The sequence below is a fragment of the Muscardinus avellanarius genome (genome assembly GCF_963383645.1).
Source record: "Muscardinus avellanarius genome assembly, chromosome: 1".
Lineage (NCBI taxonomy): Eukaryota > Metazoa > Chordata > Mammalia > Rodentia > Gliridae > Muscardinus > Muscardinus avellanarius.
This window is the reverse complement of record NC_137786.1, coordinates 145,747,833-145,764,343: the sequence shown is the minus strand read 5'-3', so window position 1 is coordinate 145,764,343 and position 16,511 is coordinate 145,747,833. Positions and strand designations below refer to the sequence as shown.

At 37.9% G+C, this 16,511-nt stretch overlaps 1 protein-coding gene across 1 annotated transcript in view; it reads left to right on the top strand.

Moving 5' to 3' along the window:
• The window catches only part of CUL5 (cullin 5), a gene marked incomplete at both ends in the record, with an annotated part of 76,363 nt that overhangs the window by 37,114 nt on the left and 22,738 nt on the right, over positions 1-16,511 (top strand). Inside the window, 7 exon segments of the mRNA XM_080720044.1 lie at positions 5,273-5,307; positions 5,310-5,398; positions 5,401-5,445; positions 5,447-5,458; positions 12,495-12,588; positions 14,769-14,899; positions 15,954-16,061. Coding sequence (XP_080576170.1) covers positions 5,273-5,307; positions 5,310-5,398; positions 5,401-5,445; positions 5,447-5,458; positions 12,495-12,588; positions 14,769-14,899; positions 15,954-16,061 — 514 coding nt within the window.

Genomic DNA, 16,511 nt, shown 5'->3' with positions numbered 1-16,511 from the left:
ACAAGCTGCAATCCTCCTGTCTCCCAAATGCCAGAATTACAAGTGTGCGCCACCACGCCCAGCATATCTTAATGTTTTATTGCTAGTGGTTTCAATGTATACTCACCTATTAGTCTGATTTTATTAATAAAAGATAATTATGAATAGGGATAGTAAAGCCTGGAGTGGCGGTCCATGCTTTAATTCCAGTGTTTGGGAGGCTGAGATGGGAGGATCACTGTTCATGGACAGCCTCTGCTACTTAGTGAGGCCCTTTGCAACTCAGTGAGACCCTGTTTCAAAATAAAGAATAAAAAATAGGGCTGGGGTTGTAACTCGGAGGTAGAATTCCCAATACCACCAAAAAAAAAAAGGGAGAGTATTTTTACCATTATAATCGCTTCATGTGAGGCTACATAATACCAGAATTTAAGATTGACGTATATATTGTTGACATTTGTTTTTCCTTGATAATTAGTAAATTATAGTTTATCAATAGCTTTTTGAGTTATTGATAAGCAAGTCTTCTAAACCTTATTAATTTTCAATATACTAACAAAAACAAATATTTGGACCTATATTCTATACATGAAAGAGAAAAATCTTACGGTGCTGCCCAGTTGTAAGGCTAGGGGCAAAAAGTCCCAGGTACACATTCCCAGGAAAGTATATGTATTATTTAGCAGGTTACTGAGTGCTTTAGTTGTTTATAAGAATTTTGTTTCAAGCCAAGTGTGGTGGTGCATGTTTGTAATCCCAATACTTGGGAGGCTGAGACAAGAGGATCAAAATAAAGAATAAAAAATAGGGTTGGGGGTGTAGCTCAGAGTTAGAATGTCCCTGGGTCCCATCCTCAGTACCACCAAAAAAAAAAAAAAAAAAAAATTAATTTCTGCTAGATGTGGTAGTTCATGCCTATAATCCCAGTACTTTGGAGGCTGAGACTGGAGGATCACAGGTTCAAGGCCAGCTTTAGCAATTTAGTGAGGCCTTCTGCAATTTAATGAGACCCTGTTTCAAAATAAAATAGGACTAGGAGTGTGGCTCAGAGGTAGAATGCCCCTGGGTTCAGTCCCCAGTAAAACACAAACACACATACACAGTTTTATTTCATTCTTCCTTCAGTGAACTAAATTCATAAGCAGTTAATTTTAGCAAAGTGTTTAATAACAGGAATACTTGTCTTCCTGTTTTAATGGTAATGCTTCTAAATTACCACCATTGAAGCACAGTGTTGATTTTTGGTATGATGTGTGCATTTTATAATGTTAAGAAAGATCTAGTTAATTAAGAACATAACAGTCATAGTGATAAACACCCATAGTCCCAGCTAACAGGGATGCTGAGGCAGGAAGATTGCCTGAGCCCAGAAGTTTGAAATCATCCAGGGCAACATTACCAGGAATGTATATATCTTATTCCAAAAGGCAGTTTCTTATTTTATGAAGAAATATTAGAGGCATTTTCACTAAGATCATGAGTAAGGCAAAGGTACTTATTATTTCTACTACTATTTAACATTATTTTTGAGATACTGGGCAATGCATTTAGGCAAAAGAAAAGAATTATAGGCTTAAGAATGGATTAGCAGAGGTAAAACTGTTGTTTGCAGATGATATAATAGTATTATCTGGAAAACTCCAATAAATCATAGAATATATTGAAACAATAAAATTTAGTAAAATAGAATATAAAAATAACTTAAAAAGTTTTCAAAGCCAGGAGTGGTGGCACACGCTTGTCATCCCCGCGCTTGGGAGGCGGAGACAGGAGGATCGCGCAGGTTCGAAGCCAGCCGTGCTGGCTTAAGAGACCCTGTTTCCAAATTAAAAAGTATAAAAATAGGTCTGGGAGTGTAGCCCGGAGGTAGATGGGTTTCCAGAAAACCCAGTACCACCAAAAAAAAAAAAGAAATTTAAATTAAAAGTTTTCATACACACAAATAATAAATAATTACAAATATAATAGGGGAAATATTTATATAGCAACAATTAAAATTATTTTTTTTCTGTACTGAGGATGGAACTCAGGGGCATTCTATCCCCAAGCTACATCCCCAGCTCTATTTTTTTATTCTTTATTTTGAAACAGGGTCTCACTGAGTTGCAGAGGGCCTCAGTAAGAGCTGAGGCTGGCCGCTAAGTGTTACCGTCCTGTCTCAGCCTTAGAAATGCTGGGATTACAAGTGTGCACCACCACACCTGCTTCTAAAATTAAATATGTTGAGAAAATGTAATAGGAAATGGGTGAAACTTTCTGTAGAAAAAAATTAAATACAATCAAAAGACATAGAAGTAAAGTGGGGTGTGGTGGTGCACGCATGTCATCCCAGCATTCGGGAGGTTAAGACTGGAGGATTGCAGTTTGCAGACAGCCTCAGCTACTCAGTGAGGCCCTTTGCAACTGCGTGAGACCCTGTTTCAAAATAATAACTGGGGCAGGATAGAGCTCAGTAGCAAAGCGCCGCCCTTGCAGGTATGGCGCTTTGATTTGGATCCTCTGTTCCAAAAAGACAAAAAAAGACCCCTTAAAAAAAACATAAGCTAAGAACAACAAAAATAAAGAATAAAAAATAGAGCTGGGGGTGTAGCCCAAACGCAAGATGCCCCCTGTGTTCCTTTCCCAATACTAAAAAAAATATAGGGCTGAGGTTATGAGCACAGAGGTAGAACGCACCCTGGGTTCCATCCTCAGTCCCGGGGGGGGGGGGGGGGGGGGCATTGGAGTAGATTGAAAAATGGAGTAAATGGAGTCATCACTCATTCATAATTATGATTGAAAATATAAAGGTATCAGTTTTCCTCTTATTAGTGTACAAATTACTACAATTCCAACAAAAACAGTATTTTATGAAGTTAGACAAGCCAAATAAAAATTTATACCTTAATGCCATTTCAGCATATCTGATAGATATAGCCAATAAAGTTACATTTAAGGGATAGGGATGTAGCTCAGAGGCCAGAGCCCTTGCCTAACATGCAGGGCCTAGTTTTAATCCTTGTAATGCAAGAATGAGGGTGGGGGAAGGGCAGGAAAGGGGGAAGAGGAAAGAGAAAGAAAAAGGGGAGGGGAGGAGGAAAAGACAAAGTAATTTCCAAAAGTTTTCTCACATGTGGTCGTAGTTAGAGTTATTTACTGCCATCCTATCCTTACAGTTAGTTCATGACCTGAGAGGTGATAAATCTTCCCTCGCTTTTTTTTTTTTTTTTTTTTTTGGTGGTGGTGTTCCTGGGGATGGAACCCAGTGGCCTTCTACCTCCGGGCTACACTCCCAGACCTATTTTATATATTTATTTGGAAACAGGGTCTCTTAAACCAGCTGAGGCTGGCTCCGAACCTGCGCGATCTTCCTGTCTCAGCCTCCCAAGCGCGGGGATTTCAAGCGTGCGCCACCACGCCCGGCTCCCTCACTGGTTTTAATTAATCCAGCTCTAATTGACCCAGTTTGAGACCAGTTCCCGAACTTCAGACAGGTGCTGTGTGTATACATGTGTCTTTGCACATGTAAGGATGCCTGAGTACCTATGTGTAAGTTTAATATAGTGGTACTTAATAGCAATTGTGCAACTTGCAATTCAGTGGAGAATCTAGAAAGTTAAGTTAGTCCAAGAGTTCAGAATCCTAGGTATTGCATTAGATGTCTGGAAGCCCCACTACTACACTTTTACTTAGAGCCACTTTGTCCCTACTCAGATCCAATTTTATATGCAGTTCTGATAAGATTGATCACCATCAGTGAGTCTATAACAATTGTACAATAATAGTAAAACAGGGTAAGAGGAAAGCTGTGCTATTGAACAGGCATATTGACAGCAAAATGTAACAGAGCTACAAGATTGAGAAAAAAATTAAAGTAATTTTTTTGTGTATGGTTCTGGGGATTGAGTATTCAATCTCTGAGCTACATCCCCAGCCCTGGTTTTTTTTTTTTTTTTTTTTTTTTTAGAAACAGGATCTCGCTAAGTTGCTACAGTCTTAAATTGTCTTCAAACCTGTGATTCTCCTGCCTCAGCCTCCCAACCAAGTACTGGGATTACAGGTATGCACTACCAACACCAGCCCAGATGACTTCTAAAATTTGTATATGGCTAGGTGTGGTTGCATATTTTATAACAGAATAATACCTGTTTGTGTTATCACAATTAAGTAGAACAAGATGAGCATGTGCCACATGTATGTAATCCCAGTACTTGGGAGGCTGAGACAGGAGGATCTCAGACTCAAGGACAGCCTCAGCAACCTAGTGAGACCCTGTTTCAGAATAAAAAATAAAATGGGATGTAGCTGAAAGGTACCCTGGATTCAATCTCCAGCAGCCCTGCCACCCTGCAAAAAAAAAAAAAAAAAAAAAAAGTAAAATGCTATATATTATACATGTAGTACTATGCTTGGCATGATAGCGTTTATTGTTTGGACTCTGGTTTGGAAAAACTTGCTAATTCTAAGAATAGAAACTATTTTACTCTAGTGTCTATGGAAAACTTACTGTACGAACTGAATAAGCAGCCTGCATAGTGGCACACACCTGTGATCCCAGTTCTTGGGAGATTGAGACAGGAGGATTCAGGTTCAAGGCTAGTCAGCAACTTATTAGCAAGACCCTGTTTCAAAATAAAAAGGCTGGTGGTATAGCTCAGAGGTAGAATGTGCCTGAGTTCAATCCTCAGCACTCAGCCCCCCACCACCAAAAATTAGAAAAAAAATTGAATAAACAACTAGGTTACAAGTTATAAGTTATCAAATTAATGTTTGCTAACCTTCAGTATTTTGGCATGTTAGTGGTGGTAATTCAAGTCAAGGAGAGTCAGATTCTTTTTATTTGTGTAAATAGTTTAGAAATGATGCATATACCACCAGTTATGTTGGTAAAAAAAAATCTTAACCAACCTAGCAAAGCCATAAAAAATTATTTTGAAAATAGCCTACCACACATAGAATAAATTAACTCTTGAATATATTATAGATATCTGTATGGTTAAGGGCCTGATGATAGTAGTCTTAAAGAGAGAACTTTAGGCTCAATTTTAGGCTCAATTTTTTAGCTGAGGCAAAGAAATTTATTACTTCTGCAGAGTTAAATAATTAATGATAATCAGAACTGTTCTTGTTGCTTTTTATTAAATTTCAATGAAGTAGAATTAATTGTGCTAATTGAATACTACTAAAAGAAGAAACGCCACATTACATAGTCTATCTCACCTTTCATCTTTCACAGACCTGTGAGTTCATTCATTCAACAAATACTTATTGAGTGCCTGCAGTGTTTTATGGCACATCTCTGAAGAGTTTATAGTCTTGCTATAGCAGAGGGTAAAACATCAAGCACATTGATAAAGTGTTTCACCTTGCAGACCTCTGGGGAGAGATTGCTATGGAATTAGAAGTTGTGCTCATCTCAGGCAAACAAATGCAGGAGTTGATGGCAAAAAGTTTTTTTCTTCACGGAAGCTAGCAAAAGGAGACAGAAAGGGAATACAAGGTGAGAGAGATGGTTTATCACTATCCTTTCCATTCAAGATGTGTTTTTCAAATAAGTATATATTTAGGATCATCTATGTATAGTATTTTGGTAAATGATGGGGAATAATAAAAAAAGAGGATTAACAGATTGACTTGGTATCTATCTTCAAGGAAATAACATTTTTTTAGGACAAGACTCGACTTAAAATAAAGGAGAGATTCTATCTAGCAATCCTCCTTTGTTCTTTTTACCTAAAGTAGTTTTCTGAAAGATTTTTTAATACAAGGAATCTATACCATAATTATCTTTTTTTTTTTTTTAAGCTTTGTTATGAAGCCAGGTATGGTTGTGCATTCTATAATCCCAGGGGAGATTATAGGCAGGAGAGGCTGAGAAAGGAGGATCACAGGTTTGAGGATAAATAACATCAGTAACTTAGCAAGACTCACAGCAACCCAGTAAGACCTTGTTCCAAAACAAAAAAAGAGCCAGTTGTGGTGTTGCATGCTTGTAATCCCAGTACTTGGGAGGCTGAGACAGGATCACAGGTTGGAAGCCGGCCTTGGCAACTTAGCAAAGCCCTTTGCAATTTAGCGAGGCCCTGTTTCCAAATAAGAAATAAAATTGAAGCCAGGTGTGGTGGCACACGCTTGTATCCCAGCATTTGTAAGTCTGAGACAGGAGGATCGAGGTTCACAGCCACCCTCTGCTACTTAGGCCCTCTCAACTCAGTGAGACCCTGTTTCAAAATAAAGAACTTAAAAAAATATAGGGCTTGGGGTGTAGCTTGGAGGTAGAATGCCCTTGGGTTCCATCCCCAGTACTGCCAAAATAAATAAATAAAATAAAAAATAAAATAAAATTGGGTGGGGCGGTGGGGGTCTAACTTGGAATAGAATTTCTTTGGGTTCAATCTCCAGTGACAAAAAAAAAAAAAGGCTGGGGGTATAGCTCAGTGGTAGAATGCCCCTGTGTTCAATCCCCTATACCACAAAACAAAAGCAAAAGAAAAAATAAGCTTTATTATTAAAATTTTCAAATACTTCTAAAAGTAGATGAAATAGAATAGTGAACTTCACCCACTATACCTGCTCTCCAGATTTATCAGGTGTTGTCATTTCGTCATACTTGTTTGGTTAATCCTGTTTTCTTTTTACATATTTTTCTTCCTCCTTTTCTCCCTTCTTGTACTCTAGCATTTTAAAAGAATTTATGACATTGTGAATTTTTACTTGACACAATTCTATAACATTATGACTAAGACTAGTTAATATACTTAACTAGTCTTCTAGTGATGGCTACTTTTATTGTTTAAGTATCTTCTAGGATGTCCATATATGCCTACTTCTTTGTGAGGGATTTGTTGGGATACTCTACTGTTCTACACTCCCAGCTCATTTTATTTTGAGACAAATTCTCACTAAGTTGCTAAGGCTGGCTTGGAACCTGTGACTCTCCTGTCTCAGTCTCCTAGTACTGGTATTACAGGCATGAGCCACCTGCCTGGTTTGACTATTTCTTTTTAACATCTCTTGTATATATCTTTCCTCACACTTGAGTTCTCTTGGAATGTAATTTCCTGGAGGTGAGATGACTGAACAAAGCTTATAAGTCATTTACAGATTGCCAAAGAATACCAAAATGACTTTCAGCTATGTTGTCAATTCTTACTCTATCAACAGTGTACCTTTTTATCCATATCTCTAACGTGGGCTTTTGCAGTTTATTAATTTTTGCCAATCTCCAGTATTATTTTTATTTCTATTGTGAATTCAGACTAATCTCCCATGAGCATCATTTTCATTGTTTTACTTTTTTTTTTTTAAAGCCTGAGTATCATTTTCTAACCCTGACTTTCAGACCCTTCAGATTTTGGCCCTAGCTTGTTTTTCTAATTTAATATTGTCCAGCAAATGTCATTCTACTCCAATAAATACTTTTTCCTCATTGATGTAACTATTCATTACTTTTGGGGTTTATATTAGTAAAGTTTTATTTCTACCTATCCAAATCTTTATATGCCTCTTTAAAACCCAACTTATAGTAAAGTAACCCAGATTCTCTAGCTTCCATAATCTCTTAATTGAATTTTCATAGTACCCACTGTTTCTAAACTAGATTTATGAGCAAATTATAGACTGTTGCTTTGCTACTTATTGAGCACCAACAATTTTAAAGCCATGTCTGTATAGCTGTGGAGAAAGCAGTGTCTGTCCTTGTAAATTTGTTGTGTAGTGATGGTAAGTTTGTTTCTACTTCAATTATTAGTGAAATTGAACTTCTTTTCATACACCTCTTACATATGAAGCATGCACATATTTTTAGAATCTAGCTATATATTCCTAGACGGGGGATATAGCTGAGTGTTTGGCCTAGCACGTGTTGAGGCCCTAGGTCCAAGCACTAGTAACATACACGCACACACACACTCTCCCACATCGCGAGTTATATGCTCCCAACTGGTTTGTAGAATCACAAACAGTATGAACCATGTTTTGTACTTCTCTGTATTCTTTAAAACACTTAATTCTGAAGCTGGGCGTGATGGCGCACGCTTGTAATCCCAGCATTTGGGAGGCTGAGACAGGAAGGATCGCAGTGGACAGCCTCAGCTACTACTTAGTGAAGCCCTTTCAACTCAGTGAGACCCTGTTTCAAAATAATGAATTAAAAAATAGGGCTGGAGGTGTTACTCAGAGGTAGAACGCCTCTGGTTCCATCCCCAGTACTGGGGGGGGGGGCTGTTCTGAGCATGTAGATGTAGCCATTACTCAGTATATACATGCTTTATTAGTATAATAAGAATAATTGGAGGCTTTTCTACATACTAGACCTCAAATTATAGCTCAAGTCTTTATGGACTATCTGCATTGTTTGCAAGTTATTTAGCCATTCTCAGCCTGTGTCTTCGTAAATTAAATAGTATATTCACAGGTTGTACTGATTAAATTAGATGATATTCATAAAGCATTTAGCTTAATGCCTGGTACAAAGTAAGTACCCGTTATAGGTATCTGTTATAATTTGTTTAATCTCTCAAGCTAGAAATTCCTTCAATGGCCTTCCAAATTTCTCTTACTGAAAGTTACCAAATTCTATGCAGTTTTCTTTAATTATTTTGCCAGTTTAAACTGGGCATGATGGTAGATGTCTATAATCCCAGTACTTGGGAGGCTAAGATAGGAGGAGTGCAGGTTTGAGGATAGCCACAACAACATATCAAGGCCTTCAGCAACTCAGCAAGACCCTATTAAAAAAAAAAAAAAAAAATAGAGCTTAAGGTATAGCTCAGAGGTAGAATGTTCCTTCTGGATTTGATCTCTAGTACCCCACACACAGAGAAAAACAATGATATTTTGTCAATTTATCCTCTCTTCTTTTAATCCTCTTTATAACCCTCAATCCGGAAAAACATTTTATACTGTGGCTTAGTATATATACTATGTTTATTTATACATATCTGAAACTAAAGTTTTATGAAACTATTCATTGTTGCAAAGTGTGATACACTATATTTTTTTTCTGGCCTATGACATTTTTTTAAAAGCTAGTCATACCCATTAAAACTGATTGCACACTGAACATGGTTGTGCACACCTGTAATCCCTGGTATGCACCTCCACTTGTGTGGCCAAGGCAGGAGGATCACAAGTTCTAGGCTAGCCTGGACAACTTTGCAGGACCCTGTTGATCAATACACCACTCAGTTAATAGGGATATGGATTTAGCTCAGTGATAGAGTGTATTTACATGGGTGAAGCCCTGGGTTCAATTACCAGTACTGCAAAGGGGAAAAAGCAAAGATTTCATAGTTGGTTGTGGTGGCACACGCTTGTAATCCCAGTACTTGGGAGGCTGAAACAGGTGGATCACAGGTTCACAGCCAGCCTTGGCTACTTAAGGTGAGACCAGTTCACAGAATTATTTTGTTGTTATTTTTTGGGGTTTTTTTTGGTGGTCCTGGGATTCAGCCTAGGGCCATTCTACCTCCAAGCTACACCCCCAGCCCTCTTTTATTTATAATTGGAAACAGGATCACACTAAGTTGATGGAAGTCTCACTACTTACCGAGGCTGTCCTCCTGTCCTGCAATCCTCCTGTCTCAGCCTCCCAAGTACTGGAATTAAAGGTGTATGCCACCACACCCGACTGTGAGACCCTGTTTCAAAATAAAGAGTAAAAAATAGGACTGGAGATACATCTTTAGAATGCACCTTGTTTCAATCCCCAGTACCACAAAAAGAAAAAAAAAATTCATGATCAATTTGAAACACCTGGTCTAGATGTTTTGGAATCTGCAAAATCTGGACTACCATTAAACAGGATAATGTTCAAATGAAGGTTTTTAGTGAAACAGAAAATAAAGATCAAGTAACTGGAGCCTGCAACTCATCTAGATGGCACTCTTTGTTCTCCATTAGTTATGTGTGGTCAAGTTTGCCTGTTTTGGGTCCAGTTTTGCTATGCAAGGGTAGAGGTGTGTGTGTCTCAGAGCTAGTGCAGAGTGAGAGCACTCAGCAGTCAGGGCAGACCTTCCCACCTTGTAAAGTAGGGATTGCTCAGCCGCTTCATGTTTGTGTTATTTTGCAAGGTGGAAGTGAGATAGATATGTGGATTGAAAAGTTATAAGTGTATTCTTCAAGAGAACCTTGAAAAAAATTTTTATTAGGAAATTTTAAAACTTTTGTGTTTTTGTGGTATTGGAGATTGAACCCAGGGGCATTCTACCTCTGAGCTATACCCTCAGTCTTATATTATTGTTTATTTTAAAACAGGGTCTAAGTTGCAGAGAGCCTTGTGTTTCTGAGGCTGGCCATGAACCTGTGATCCTCCTGTCTCAGCTTCCCAAGTACTAGGATTACAAGGGTGTGCCACCATGTCCAGCTTAAAACTTTTTTAAATAGGAAGACTAGTATAATGAATCCCATTACTTAAATTTATATTCCACAATTATCAACATTAGATCAATTTTTTTTAAAAAGGAATTTTTAGCAAAGACTGTGTGTGTGTGTGTGTGTGTGTGTGTGTGTGTGTGTGTGTGTGTGTGTGTGGAAGAGGAAGAGGAGGAGGAGGAGTAAGTGAACCCAGGGGCATTCGATCCTCTAAACTACATTTCTGGCCATTTTTTATTTTGACAAAGGGTCTCAGTAGCTGGGCGTGGTGACACACACTTATAATTCCAATGATTGGGAGGCTGAACAAGAGGGTCACAAGTTCCCTTTAGCTACTTAGTGAGGCCCTCTGTAACTTAGTGAAAACTTGTTTCAAAATAAAGAATAAAAAATAGGCTAGCTAGGGATGTAGCTTGGAGGTAGAATGCCCCTGAGTTCTATCCCCAGTACAAGGGGGAAAAAAAATCCTCACTAAGTTTCTGAGGCTGGCTGAGAATCTACAGTCCTTTTGTCTCGGCCTCCCAAGTACTAGAATTATAAGTGTGCGCCACCACCACACCTGGCTTAGCAAATAATTTTTAAGGCACACAAATTATCCCTTAATGCAGATAGATGATCTCCTTTTCAGAAGCCTTTGTATATCTTGCTTTGGCACTCAAAACCTTGTTTTATTTGAGGAGTAAACAATTGTATAACATTCAGGAGCGAGATGATGTGGGAACTTTCTGTTCCATTTAGGGCATTTTCCTACTGGCCTCCTAGAACTCTAGACCATTCCCATTTTATTTGAAACTAACTAACTTCCTTCCTTCCTTCCTTCCTTCCTTCCTTCCTTCCTTCCTTCCTTCCTTTTGATTGAACCCAAGGGCATTCTACCTCCAATTTATAGCCCCAGCCCTTTTTTATTCTTTATTTTGAAACAGGATCTCATTAAGTTGCAGAGGGCCTCATAAGTCCTAGCTGAGGCTTTCTTTGAACTGACAGTCCTCCTGTATCAGCCTCCCAAGTACTGGGAGGATGTCTCTTCCTCACCTTCTTTAAGGCTGGTATTACAAGTGTGCACCATCACACCTAGCTCTTATTTGAAATATTTTAACGGCCTCTTTACTAAACTGCTAAATTGCCTACCATCCACTCTGTATCATCTGCATGACTCCAATTACACAGGTTTGTTTTTGTTTTTTTGTTTTTGGCAATCTACTAGGAATTGAACCCAGGGGGTTTCTACTTCTGAGCTACTCCAAACCCTTTTTTATTTTGAAAGAAGGTCTTGCTGAGTTGCTGAGGGTCACACTAAGTTGCTGAGGCTGTCCTCTTACCTTCAATCCTCCTCACCTCCCAAGTGCTGGTATTATAGGCATGCTCTACTGTACACAGCTATGCTGATCTTTAACAGTGACTTGAGAGGAGAATCTCATTACTTTTATTCTGTTTAAGGCTTTCTTGGTTCTTCCTTCATTTCCTGTAAAATAAAGTCCCTTAGATTTTTATTCATAATGTGGCTCCACCCCTTTTACCCACAGTATATCTCTTCCCTACTCTATCTACCTTCTTATCATTCCTAGTGTACTCACTCTGTTTTAGGCCTGTACTTACTTTTTCAGGTTCAGTTTAGCCAGCACCTTGTAGATGGGAATTTAGATGTCTACTCTTCCTCACCTTCTATTGGATAGCAATCTCTTTCAGAACAGGAGTTTTATGTTATTCCTTTTTCTCTCCTAAAAGTTCTTTGGTACCCACTCAAAAGTTGGCATCCAGTAATGGTTTGTTGAATGAATGTATTGATTTTAGAATCTAATTTCAATGCAGGTTCTCTCAGATGAGTGAATTAAAGTTGTTTTTTCCTATTTCATTTTTGTATATTTTTAGTTATCTCTCTCATCTTTGGAAATTTTTGTAAAAATTTCTAAAGGGACCCTAAGTTCTGTAGCTTTCTCTCCTCAGAGAAAGATGTGCTTTGGTATAGACTCATTAGGAATAATTCTGTATTTAACTAGTATGGAGTATGCATCTTTAGTAATCCTATAGTAAAGGTAAGTAAAACCTGCTTTCAGAATGCTTAATTTTTTTTTCTGTTGAACAATATGCTTTTATTTTGGGAGTTGAAAAAATTGATGCTATAAAGATTAGAGTGGCCTTGACTTATTTTTGTCATATTTCAGCTCATGGAATGCTGTGTAAATGCCCTGGTGACATCATTTAAAGAAACTATTTTAGCGGAGTGCCAAGGCATGATCAAGCGAAATGAAACTGAAAGTAGGTAAAATAACTCATAAAAATATCATAATCATTTGAGAGTATTTTTGAAGCAAATCACTTAACAAATTGCTTTTAGATCACTCTTTTACATATAGGCATATTTGTGAGAGTGAACCTTTAAAGAAAATGACGAAATACTTAGTACAGAAGCCGGACGTGGTGGCGCACGCTTGTAATCCCAGTACTTGGGAGGCTGATACAGGAGGATCACGCAGGTTTGAAGCCAGCATCAGCTACTTAGTGAGACTCTGAGAAACTGAGTGAGACCCTGTTTTCAAATAAAATATTAAAAAATAGGTCTGGGAGTATAGCCTAGAGATAGAAAGCCCTCGGGTTCCATCTCCAGTATGACAAAATAATAATAATAATTATTATTATTATTAATAATAACAACAACAACAACATAGAAGTACTACTTAGGAAGCTTACAAACTTAAATTATAAGCATTTTTCCCCTTTACGTACCAATACGTGTGTGTGTATGTCTGTGTTGAATTTTCATTTTTTTCTCAAAAGTAGGACTCTGAGCCAGGTGTGGCAGCTCAACACTTATAATCACAGAATGTGTGAGGCTGAGATAGGAGGATTGCAGTTTGTGGACAGTGTGAGCCACCAGGACCAGCCCAGACCCCCCCCCCTTTTTTTTTCCAGTACTGGGGATGGGACCCAAGGGCATTCTACCGCTGAGCTACACCCCCAGCCCTATTTTTTATCCCACCCACTCACCCAGCAGTACTAGGGATGGGATGCAGGGCCATTCTACCTCTGAGCTACACCTCCAGCCCTACTTTTTATTCTTTATTTTGAACAGAGTCACACTAAGTAGCAAAGAGTCTCACTAAGTAGCTGAGGCTGTCCACGAACTACGATCTTCCTATTTCAGCTTCCCAAATGCTGGGATTATAAGCATGCCCCCCCATGCCTGGCTCCAGCCCAATTTTTTTTATTTTGAAACAAGTCTTACTAAGTTGCTGAGGCTAACCATGATCCTCCTGTCTCATGTGTTTGATAGATTTTATTTGTCTAACTGTAATTACTCTCTAGTTATATTTAAATTATGTATTTCAGTTCACTTAAATTCATAGACAGCTGAGTGTGGTGGCACAGGCCTGTGATCCCAGTACTTGAAAGGTTAAGACAGGAGGATCACTGGTTTGAGGACAGCCTCAGCAAGTAGTGAGGCTCTCATCAACCTAGTGAGACACTGTTTCAAAATGCAAATAAAATAGGAGCTGGGTATGGTGGTGCAGGCTTATAATCCAGCATTTGGGAGACTGAGACAGGAGGATTGGGGTTTGTGGACAGCCTCAACTACATAGTAAGGCCCTTTTTAACTCAGTGAGACCCTGTTTCAAAAATAAAAGAATAAAATATAGGACTAGAGGTGTAGTTCAGAGGCAAAACGGCCCTGGGTTTCATTCCCAGCACTGCAAAAATAAATAATAAATAAATAAATAAGAAGAAAAGAAAGAAAGAGAAAGAAAGAAAGAACAGGAATGTAGCTCAGAGTTAGAATGCCCCTGGGTTCCATCCTCGGTACCAGAAAAAAAAAGAAAGGAAAAACAAAAAGCAGTTTATCAGCATAAGTGAAAATATTTGAATTTTATATGCCAATCTCAGTAGAGTTAAGTGTGATTCATGTCAGGCCTTTCTATAAAAGGATTTATTTAGTGTTGATCAGTATTGTGAGGTAGGGTTTTTGTGAAGGTTAATTAAATGTATAACATAACAAGAAGTGCTTTCTAAATGGAAAATTTTATATCATCCCTACAGTTTCTTTTATAGTTATTACTCATGCTTTTTATTAATTTTTAATGATGTGCCTATGTGTAATATTGCAACTACTTTATGAATGTACTAGTCTTCTGTTTAAACTTATACTTTCTAGAATAGAAAATACTTCATCTCATTGGAGGTCACATGGATTGGGTTTTGAAGTTTGTGATCATTTATAGATTTTTTTAAAAATTTTGTCCAGAGTGAGAAGATAGATCAGAAAGTCTTGCTTATTATAAAAACTTCTAAACTAATTGTACACACAGAATACTATTAACATTATAAACTTTCAACTAATATTTCTCTAGTTCTTGTTAGCATAGACGTTTCCTGATATAAATCAGAGGCAACAATTTTTATAGAAGATAAAATGATTACATGAGTATGTGTTTTTCTTTCAGAGTTACATTTAATGTTTTCATTGATGGACAAAGTTCCTAATGGGATAGAGCCAATGTTAAAAGACTTGGAGGAACATATCATTAGTGCTGGCTTGGCAGATATGGTAGCCGCTGCTGAAACTATTACTACTGTAAGTTTTCTCTGGTGACATTATATATCAGTGTTATTTTTTAAATGCAAGATTAAGTATGCAAAATAGAAATTGAAGTGGTAAAACAGAAATATTGGAACACATTTTAATTTTATTTTTAGGGAAAAATTCCCCCAGTTTTAAAACTTTAGTCTTTTATTAAAATAATTTTCGTGCCAGGCGTGGTGGCACAAGCTTGTAATCCCTGCGCTTGGGAGGCGGAGACAGGAGGATCGCGCAGGTTCGAAGCCAGCCTTGCTTTAAAAGACTCTTGTTTCCAAATAAAATATAAAATAGGTCTGGGAGTGTAGCCCAGCGGTAGGAAGGTTCTATCCCCAGTACCACAAATATATATATATATATATATTTTTTTTTTTTTTGGTATTAATAATTTTTTTTTCAGTACTGGGAATAGAAACCAGAGGCATTCTACTTCCAAGCTACACCCCCAGCCCTATTTTTTATTCTTTATTTTTGAAGCAGGGTCTCACTATGTTGTGGAGGGCCATATAAAGTAGCTGAGGCTGTCTGAGAAACACGATCCTCCAATTTCAGCCTCCCAAATGCTGGGATTACAAGCATGTACCACCACTCCCAGCATTGTGTTAATAATTTTAAAACCTCAATTTAAAAAGATGAACTGAAGCCAGGTGTGGTGGTGTATGCTTGTAATCCCAGCATTCGGGAGGCTGGGACTGAAGGATTGTGGTTCGCAGACAGCCTCAGCTGCTTAGTAAGGCCCTTTGCAACTCAGTGAGACCCTGTTTGAAAATAAAGAATAAAAAATAGGGCTGGGGGTGTAGCTCAGAGGTAGAATGTCCCTAGGTTTCATCCCCAGTACCGTAATAAATAAAATAAAACAAAAGATGACCTGAAAGTAGAAGAGAGATCTAGGTCTAGGAATGGGGTTGGAGGGATCAGGAGAAAGAAAAGAGGTAATGGTCATGATCAATGTACAGTGTGTGCATGTATGGAAATATCAGTGAATTTCATTAGTTACACAGTTAATTACAGTTTTTAAAATACAGTTACATACAAAACATTTTGTTTCTAGGACTCTGAGAAATATGTTGAGCAGCTACTTACTCTATTTAATAGATTTAGTAAACTTGTCAAAGAAGCTTTTCAAGATGATCCACGATTTCTTACTGCAAGAGATAAGGTATGTATCCCAATATATTAACATTTTATTGTTTGTTTTAAATGCTACTCTTATGCAGGACGTGGTGGCACACGCTTGTAATTCCCGCGCTTGGGAGGCGGAGACAGGAGGATCACACAGGTTGGAAGCCAGCCGCGCTGGCTTTAGAGACACTGTTTCCAAATAAAGATATAAAATAGGTCTAGGAGTGTAGCCCGGAGGTAAAAGGGCTTCCAGGAACCCCAGCACCACACCAAAAAAAAAAAAAAAAAAAATGCTACTCTTATAATATACTTTAATAAGCAATCATTATCATGTTATTAAATTATAAAGTAGAAACTAACAATTTAAAGTGGATAGCAGATATATTTGACTTGGTATATGTTTTTGTAAGCATTTGATAGCATTGCAAACTAGAATTTAGCTAGAAACTTGTTCGTTTATTTTCCAGGAATGTTCTTCTGTTTTTGG